A 10,410-nucleotide genomic window follows, 5' to 3' on the forward strand; every position below is an offset into this window, starting at 1 on the left:
CTGTAAATAATGACTCATCCTTATGCTTGTTTTCCTCCTCCACTGTTGCTCATTCCTGCAGGTGCTGAAGTGCTCCATGGGTCCTAAACACATGTGCATGCTGGACAACTGTGGCTATGTTTTTGTGCAAGGCTGCAATAGTTTTGGTCAACTTGGCATGGGTGACAAATCTGATCGCAGAGAGCCCACACAGGTACTGGGGCCGTTTATTCCAGTGAGCTCATTTTGCAGTTTTCAAACCCATTAAAAATGATTAGGAGTATTTAAAGTACTTCTCTCACTGTCGTCCAGTTGGTACTGTCTACTGCCTCAGTGGATGTTTGGTGTGGTCAGAAGCATTCCTTGGTGCTACTTTGGGCAGAGTCTGGAGATAAGCTGGTTCAAGGGTGTGGATGTGGACAACTGTCTGCCGGGCTATAGGAATGGCAGATTTTAGTTTGTGACACTCAGATTTGAGGTAGTTTGGGCATCTGGTAAGAATGCCCCCTGGCCGCCTCCCTAGGGAGGTGTTTCAGGCATGTCCAGCTGGGAGGAGGCCTCAGGGAAGACCCAAGATTAGGTGGAGAGATTACATCTCCACACTGGCCTGGGAACGCCTCGGGGTCCCCAAGTCAGAGCTGGTTAATGTGGAGCAGCTGCCCCCCCGACCCGACTTCAGATAAGCGGTTGAAGATGGATGGATGGATGGATGAATGGACACTCAGAATAGATGTAAGTGATTCTTTCACTCTGCAACATCACATCTCAGACCCCTAACAATGCATTCTATTACCCCTTGCCTTGTCTATCTCTTGTACAGGTGCCTCATACAGCTGTTGCACTCTGCTCCTAAAAGGAAGTTCTCTTCTTCATATGTTCACATGGTGATGTCTTGCCCTGATATTTCTGCCTAGATGTGTATCCTGACCATACTTTCTGTCTGTCTGTGTTTCTTCTGCTTCAGGTTTCTCGTTCTGCTTCTCAAAGGAACTTCTCTTCCTGATGTGTTCCCTTGACATGACTGGAGACCTCTCATCCTGATATCTCCTCCAAGATCAGAAGACTACGTATCATCTTGTGCTGGATGTCACTAACATATCACTAACATTCAGTCTTTGTATATACTGTATATCTTTTTCATATAGATTAAAAACACTGTTATAACATTATTAAAATATTTTTTTTATCTTGTTCATTGAATATCGCTGCTGTGAAATGCTTTGATTAATGTAATAAATAAAGATGTCAGAAAACATTTGGCCATTGGTGCAGTTGTAACTGAGTACTTTATATAAAGTATTTATATATAGTAGTTTATATATTATAACAACATATTGTTATAACAACATTGAGTAGTTTATGGAGTGATTCTGGTTCTTTCATCATGGTCCTTAGAAAAAGTACATTGAATTTCTTAAAAGGGAGGTGCCACACAAGGAGAGAGGCAAGGTCAATCCTGGTACATAGAAGTGATTGGTCAATGGTGTTCGACCTTAGGCAGCAGCTAAAATTTCCTTCTGAGATCGCCATTACCTCCTAGAGGCCAGACATAATATTATGGTCAATATCAGCTAGGAAAGTCATAATGATTGAACTTACTGTCCCATGGGAAGAGGGACTGGAAGCAATCTATGAGAAGAAAAAGGTCAAATATGCTGATCTGGCTGCCTAGTGCAGGGAAAATGGATGGAGGATAGCCACTTACCCCATGGATGTTGGTTATCGAGGGTTTATAGGAACATCAATGCAGCAACTGTAGAAAGATATTGATATCTTTGAATCAGCATTGAAGAAGTCTCTGAAGGAATAGCAGAGGCCAAAAAAGGAGCTTCTTGCTATGGTTGAGATGTAAGGAGGAAAAGTAGGGTGTGCAGAAGTGAGAAAGCAGGAATAGGGAATAATTGTGATGAGGTAGTATGTGGAAGTGGGGTGAGTTGGAATTATTTCCGCTGACCCACATGGTAATGAGTCGGGAGCGAAACCATGCCAAGCTAGGCGTTGGAGGGGTGTCTGACGCTGTCACCTGATTGGTTTAAGGATAGGAAAGCACTGGACAGGTGGTAGGCAGAGATTGATAGCTTGCCCTTTAGCAATAGCTTACCAACAGATATTCCTGGATTAATGTCTAAAATCATCTGTTTTAGATGGCTCCTAGCTAACGACCCCATAGTTGGATGACTGAAGGCACTGGCGGAGGCGTAGCAGGCACTAATGACCAGCAAGTTTAGACATTTTCTTGCACATCTGATAGAAGTAAAAATCCCACTCACTTTTCCCTTAGGGGAATTGATTATCAAGAATAACTTAATAAGAAATAAAAGAAATCCTTTCAAGACAGACCTACCTTGAGCTCTGAGTTTGTTAATCGATGGAACATGCTTCTGTTGAAACCATCAGTCTGTGTTATTTGAACTTAGAATATATATATTTTTTAATCCTTAATTTGATGCAAAAATGTAAAAATGTTTACAAAAAAAGACAAAAGGTTCACGACTGTGTACTAAATGTCAACAGAAATTATAAATAATTGATTTAAAGTTGTCAATTAAAAGAACAGAAACAATATATCTTAATTTTATTGCAAAATATTCAGAGATTTGCAAATATAAAAGAAGTATGAAAGTGTAAGGAAACCGACTCAATTGCGTCATTCACAGAATGTCAGGGAGGTGGGTGATCGCTGCCAAGCTTGTTCGCTGTGATGCTCTAATTGGTGGATCATTGCCCTTCAGGATTATGGGTAGTGTAGTTCTTTACCAGGAATTCTGCTTTTCACATTAATTGTTTTAAATCATTTGACAATGCAGACTGCTGATTTAAACAGAAGCATATAGCCTACCATTGATTATTATATGGGTCTCTGGAATACTCGATTCTGATTGGTCAAAAGCAATCAATCAGAATTGATTGGTCGATAAGATTTGAAAACTACATATTTCCACAGCTTTAATATAGTAAATATTTCATTTTTTGTAGACAAAAGCAGCACTCCACAGGAAATAAATAATAAAAATAAAAAAAAATAAGTGAAATAAACTGGCTTGGTTTATTCGAAATACTATTCCTATAGTACTGGCAAAGATAAACAGATTGTAGCAGAGATCTTCAAAAATAGACACTATAAAATATGCAATAATTTGATTTGAAATATGAAGCATAAGGTGCACAACATTTGTCTTATGACAGCAAAATTAATCAATCCACAAATAAAACCCTTCACTCCCTGACAAATCTCTCTCACACACACATGTTGTTAAAGAATACTTTAGAAAATATGAAGGTTGAATTAAGTCTCTATTATCCTGTTTGTGAAAACAGCACTACATCAGCAAAGAACTAGTACGGTTAATAATTGAGCAAAAGTGAGATCCCGAATAAAAATGATATGTGTGTTGTAAAGTTCTCATTATTCCCGGTCATGTGGGATTTTCAATGTGTGTTCTTAAAAATACAAAAATTTAACAAGGGCAACCAACAACAAGGAGCATAAAATAAAACAAACCAAACCAAACCAAACCAAATACTTTCAAAAGCCAAAACAATAACCATTTCACACCATCATGTTCGGTTTACCATCATTTCTCCTCTGAGTATGTGAAATAGCTGATATTCACTATTCCATCACATACAATGTTTGATTTAAAAGAATAAACTGTTGTCCACTAAGACATCAGGCAACATAATGTACGTGCTAACATCGTTTTCCGAGATTTACTAATAGTTAAAAAAACAAAAAAAAGAGAGTTAACACATTCTTAAAAAAACAGGTCCTAAATTTGAGAAATAAATACAGAGGAACACCTTAATATGAGGTGGTATTAAGGGCATATCAGGTTGTAACACACTTCTTCTGTTCACTTTTTTTCCAATGCCTTCTGCTCCAATGCTTTCTGTGCCTCAGCAGGCTTAAGGATGTAGTCTTTGTACATGGAATAGACCACTCCTGAAACAAAACAGAAACAAAATAAATAATAATTCTTTGTACTGTAAGTATGCACATATAGGCAATAAGACTGGGTAAAATTATACATTTTCCAATACATCGAAATCTTTATTTGAACGATCTCAAGATTGATCTTTTACTAAATGCACAACTCTCTAAAATGCAATTGAATTACTTACATATGAGATCAAATTAAATGTCTGTCATAACAACTGGCTGGTACACTTTCAGATTTCACTCATTAGCAATCGAGTAGTATATTGGCAAAGAAGTTCAGCAATGAGAACTTTCACAGCGTGTTGAGTGTAAAAGTTTTTCTGTGTAACGCGTGTCTAAAGATGAGTCTCTTTTAATATCCTTTCTTTAGTCTATTTTTGATCAAAAACAAAAAATGAACATTTAATTCTAATCACGGATGAGAAAAAAAAGAAAAAGCAAATCGAGTCCTCTCTCGTTAATATGTGCTCACTTACAGAACTGACGGTTTTCTTAAAGAGACAGTACCGATCATGTGTTCTCAAAATCAATGTAAATACTTGTAAACAGTATAAATTATGTATTAAACAATAAGCATAAATTATGTATTAAACAATAAGCATGTAGCTTAAAATAAAAAACTAATAAAAATATTATTTCTAAAATTAACATTTTTACAATGTACCTTGTTAGAAGGCCCCCAGTATATTTAACAGCATTAGCTGGATTTCATTCATATATAAGTAAAATGAACATTAAAACTGAATATACCCATGATTCGATTTCGATTCAAAATCAAATCGAGAGCTTGTGAGAATCAGGATCCATTCGAGGACATTTGTATCAATTCCCAGCCCTAATAGACTACATGCAATAATGAGAGCATTAGATCTTACCTAAAGTCATTGCTCCCACCACAAACCCCTGAGCAGCAACACGCATGTGAATTAGGTGGACTGACATCTTGATATTGCCTCTAGTCTTTAGTTTGTACAGCCTGTATGCCACTATGGCAAAGAACCCAGCCATCCCTGAAAAGGCAGCACAGTTACACCACAGTCACAATATAGTATATACAAAATACATGGTTAAAAGAGATCACATAATGTAATACCACAATAATTAAATACATGAACGCACCATCTATCCAGCAATGCAATTGATTTATCACCATAAAAAAAAAAAAAAATTATAATTAGGAATGGTTTACCTGCAGGGACAAATGGATTCTCTTTCACTTTCCTTAAGAACTTGGATTCATTGTCTTCGTATTCAACGGTTGTCATCTTGGCTATAAGAAACACAGGGCAAATATAATAATAAAATTAATGTCCGAAATGAATCAAAACAATGCCATTCTTCTATAATATTTTGTTGCAGATAAATGCTATCAATACATAATGCAATAATCCTCAAACTACAATACCCCATAATTACAACGTGAAAGAAGTTTGTTTGAAATCTTTGCAAATGTATTTTAAAAAAATGTATTATTTATTTATTTATTTTTTTTTTAATTTACATAAGTATTAACAGCCTTTGCTCAATACTTTGTTGAAGCACCTTTGTCACCAATTACAGCCTCAAGTCTTTTTTATTATGATGCTACAAGCTTGGCACACCTATTTTTGGGCAGTTTCTCCCATTCTTCTTTGCAGGACCTCTCAAGCTCCATCAGGTTGGATGGGGAGTGTCGGTGCACAGCCATTTTCAGATCTCTCCAGAGATGTTCAATCAGGTTCAAGTCTGGACTCTTCTTTCCGTAGCCACTCCTTTGTTATCTTGGCTGTGTGCTTAGGGTCGTTGTCCTGTTGGAAGATGAACCTTTGCCCCAGTCTGAAGTCCAGAGCGCTCTGGAGCAGGTTTTCATCAAGGATGTCTCTGTAAATTGCTGCATTCATTTCCCCTCGATCCTGACTAGTCTCCCAGTTCCTGCCGCTTGAAAACATCCCCACAGCATGATGCTGCCACCACCATGCTTCACTGTAGGGATGGTATTGGCCAGGTGATGAGCGGTGCCTAGTTTCCTCCAGACATGACGCTTGCCATTCAGGCCTATTCATGTGTTTATAGGCATCCAGTCTGTGATCAAGGCAGTTGACAATATTGTCAATGGTAACATTAAATTTGTCCACTTGAAATTTTCGGCTTCCACTAAGGCCTGCATCACCATCTGTGGTCTCGTCAGCAAAGGTTTTTCTTTTCTTGATTCATTGTACTTCATGCTTATAAGACTGCCATACACCTGGCACACTTAAAGCGCTCCTCTCAAAGTGTTAAAATAGTTCTCGCTGAGCTGATACAAAGTCGCGCAATGATTCAAGCAGTCGCACCACTGTCCGTAGGTCCATATCACTTTTTTGTAGACATGGTCACGTGGAATCGTTCGAGTATAGTATTCCAGAACAGCGCCAACAGTTTGACCAGAGCTGAGTCCATCGCCTGGGTGTTTTTAGATCTATGCAATAAGGCTAGCATACAAGACATATGACCAGGGCTCCTCTGATGTTCAGAAATCCATTCTGGATTCTTCCAGTCACTGAATCCATCCGTGTCTTTTGGACGAGAAAAGTTTGCATGAATAACAGAACACCTGTCCCGTTGAAGGGAAGTATAAAAGCCACTCTCGTGAAACAATCTGGCCGTTTGGAAAGTGAGCGAGTCTTACCACCCAGACCACTCTCCCTTAGGGAAGAACTATATTTTGAGCTTCGGTTATGGAAAGCGGCAGCCCCTCTGTTAATAAGAATACTTCTCACCGAATAATTTTTTATATCTCCCCACAATGCTGGATCGCTGTTTGTCTCCCAAAACAAGTGGTTATCTTCTGTCTTACTTTTACTGTGATCGTCCTGAATAAGATGACTTTGTGTCGGCGCCGGTGGGTTGTGGTATACACAGGCCAGCTTAGAATCACTGCTATCACGGTTACTTGTGCTAACACCATCTTAACTTGAAGCAGCAGAAGGATCGTTGTTGTTAGCATCAGTCGTGTTTGCATTTTTAAAAGAGCTGGAGATTGTTGGTAGCTTTTGTAGCAAGTGAGCTTCTCTTGCTTCTTTTAGCTTTCTTTTCATTGATCCACTTGGTTGTGGTTTTACACTCATTTTTGTTATTCTATGCATAACTGCTTATATTTCGCAATGATTTTCACTGGCCTCTAGATGTCTCTCTCAACAGCGCAGCAATATATTTAAATAATTTATTTGATTTATTTAGCAGTTAATACTTTGCAACTGCAAAAAAAATTTATCAAATTATTCCACAATATTCAACACCATTTTACTAAAAAATTAAAAAATACATAAATAATTATATGGAAAAAATAAAAAAACAGTAAATTTGTCAGGGCCCCCTGCTGGTCTAGTGCCCCGGGCAAGTGCCCAGTGGGCCCATGCGTTAATCCGTGCCTGGTCTGGCCACTCTAACATACAGGCCTGATTGGTGGAGTACTGCAGAGATGTTTGTTCTTCTGGAAGGTTCTCCTCTCTCTGCAGAGAAACGCTGGAGCTCTGTCAGAGTGACCATTGGGATCTTGGTCACCTCCCTGACTAAGGTCCTTCTCCCCCGATCGCTCAGTTTGGCCGGGCGGCCAGCTCTAGGAAGAGTCCTGGTGGTTCCAAACTTCCATTTAGGATGATGGAGGCCACTGTGCTCATTGGAACCTTCAATGCTGCAGAATTTTTTCTGTACCCTTCCCCAGATCTGTGCCTCGATACAATCCTGTCTCGGCGGTCTACAGACAATTCCTTGGACTTCATGGCTTGGTTTGTGCTCTGACATGCACTGTTAACTGTGGGACCTTATATAGACAGGTGTGTGCCTTTTCAAATCATGTCCAATCAACTGAATTTACCACAGGTGGACTCAAATCAAGTTGCAGAAACATCTCAAGGATGATCAGTGGAAACAGGATGCACCTGAGCTCAATTTTTAGTGTCATTGCAAAGGCTGTGAATACTGATCGTTTTTTATTTTTTTATAACTTTGCAAAGATTTCCAACAAACTTCTTTCACGTTGTCATTATGGGGTATTGTTTGTAAAATTTTCAGGAAAATATTTAATTTAATCCATTTTGGAAAAAGGCTGTAACATAACAAAATGTGGAAAAAGTGAAGTTTCCGGATGCACTGTATATATGAATGTACTGGTATATGATCTACAGTCTGTTAAACCTGATGTTTGTTAATTACTTAATGAAAGTCAATTGAAAGTGTTGCCCCATAAAGACATATTTCATATAACAGTTTAAGCTATATATGCCTTACCTACCTATCTGATTTAATCAGCTCCAATCAATAATAAAAAAAAAAAGTTATGGTTATTTATAAGTTCCTAATGTAAGGAGGGTTTTACTACAGAGTATCAAAAGGAAATACAGATTTCCTCATTTGATTCGGAGCAAAGTGACTCATGTTACATGAAGGTCAGATAATTCATCAAAGCCATAAAAATATATATTTAGACGTTTTAGATTAAAGAATTAAGGATTTTTGTTGATGAGATGTAAAAACATACCATTTCCATGTAGTAATATCATCATAATCACACTTTATTTTTTAAGAAAGGCGACATTTCCTTGTGTGTTAGACTGGCTTTCTTATCAAATGTGTCAAAAATCACTGCGCTCTACATTATAAATAATTAAATAAGCAACTATATTACTCAGACATACCTATAAATCTAAACTGGTAATATACCTTTTTTGGTAGTTTTCCACACGCTGAAGTGAAGCTGCTTTCTGCCGGTTCCTGCTGAACTGCGTGACTGACAGTGATGTAACACATGCTTACGTCAAAGTGACGCGACTATTCCGGCAATCCTTTTGTACAAAATAAAAGTCTTCGTTTTATAATTACTGCACGGCGTTGCATGTATAAAAAGTCTATGTTTATACTTATTTTTGTTGTCGTCCTGAAATAAATCCAACTCTGAGCAAGATCTCAGGTCTTCTCTATAACGCAATATGTATTAATCTCTGCGTTATTTTATTTAAACTTTATTTTGAAGACACAAACGGTCCGGCCATCGAGTACGGATCGAGTAGTGACACCCACAGCACAGTCTGGATCACGCGCCAGGGGGCGTGACCCTTGCGTGCTATCTCATAATTTGGGAATGTACCCATTTCTCATAAACCATGACACCCTGTACTTAACATTTAATGATCTTCCTCATCACACACACGAAGGGGCGTTCCTCCATGGCCATACGTGTCCTGCTGCACGTACACGTTTGTTTATGCTTGTTAAATATACTGGATATTTAAAGGTTGTTCATTTGAGGTTTATTTGTGGGATTCATTGAACTTGTTTAGCATTTATTGTACATATTTGCCACTTGAATGATTTTTAAATGTTTTATGTTGTATTATGTATCGTGCCTAAATAAAGTACACACCACAGCTAATATAGTGGAAACTGCAGTTGTCCTTCATCAGCTGTAGACATGGCCGTAGAACATGCGGGGGATGCAGGAGACGTGTCCCCCTCACTTTCAATAAAACCAAAGTTCATCCTCCGGACTTTTTCACAGGGCGAATGTGTTTACAGCAAATGTATAAATGCAAAAGTTAAAATTCACTGGTCAATCATGTAATTAATTCAGTAAAAAAAATGTAATCGATTAAGAGCCTTAAAAAAAAAAAAAAAAAATATATATATATATATATATATATATATATATATATATATATATATATATATATATATATTTATTTATGTTCATCTTGCACTAATTGTTCTGCCCCCTCACTTTTGAAACGATTGCTACGCCCCTGGCTATTATGAGTTATTGCCATCTCTAGAGCTGCACTTCCTTGTTGCATGTAGATTCATGGACATCAGTAGAGCTCCTCTTGATACTGATCATGCAGTTTCACTGTAGAGGAATGGTAAATGGTCTGCAATTATATAGCACCTTTTTAACCTTAACAGTATTCAAAGCGCTTTACACTGTGACTCATTCACCCATTCTCGCACACACCAATGACAGTAGAGCTTCCATGCAAGACGCTAGCCTGCCATTGGTAGCAACTTGGGGTTCAGTGTCTTGCCCAAGGACACTTCGGCATGTGGAGTCATGTGGGCCAGGATTCGAACCACCAACCCTGCAATTAGTGGCCGACCCACTCTAACATCTGAGCCACAGCCGCCCCTTCTCTTCCACTATTCAACAGCTACAACACTAGGAAACATTATCTTAGAGATGGAATCCAGCAAACGTCCGGCTCCCAGCACAACACCGACTCCGACATATACTCAGAGTAAGCCATAATAAAAAATAAGCTACTGAATCCCATCTGGCTAAGTGGGAACGTGATCGTGGTCGAATGAAAACTAGAGTGAACATCGGCAGAGCAATTGATTCCTGAAGGGACCTGAAGTTCGGTGTTTGGGATCAAAACTAACCCTGAACTGCCGTTCTTCTTACAGGTGTCATTAACAACAAGGGTTTCTGAATCTTACATACTGCACCTTTAAGAAGAAAAAAAATTACCATATTGTATCTG

General features: G+C 38.3%; 1 protein-coding gene across 1 annotated transcript; it reads right to left on the reverse strand.

Moving 5' to 3' along the window:
• Positions 1-2,539: 2,539 nt before the first annotated feature.
• On the reverse strand, positions 2,540-8,686 carry higd1a (HIG1 hypoxia inducible domain family, member 1A). The gene is made up of 4 exons (XM_052128787.1): positions 8,600-8,686; positions 5,109-5,189; positions 4,795-4,929; positions 2,540-3,922 (listed from the first exon to the last, which is right to left on the reverse strand). The coding sequence occupies exons 2-4, from the start codon at positions 5,182-5,184 to the stop codon at positions 3,834-3,836; spliced, it is 300 nt and encodes a 99-aa protein (XP_051984747.1). The 5' UTR covers positions 5,185-5,189; positions 8,600-8,686; the 3' UTR covers positions 2,540-3,833.
• Positions 8,687-10,410: the final 1,724 nt, after the last annotated feature.

Source organism: Xyrauchen texanus, chromosome 6 (assembly GCF_025860055.1).
Source record: "Xyrauchen texanus isolate HMW12.3.18 chromosome 6, RBS_HiC_50CHRs, whole genome shotgun sequence".
In the NCBI taxonomy this organism is placed as follows: Eukaryota; Metazoa; Chordata; class Actinopteri; order Cypriniformes; family Catostomidae; genus Xyrauchen; species Xyrauchen texanus.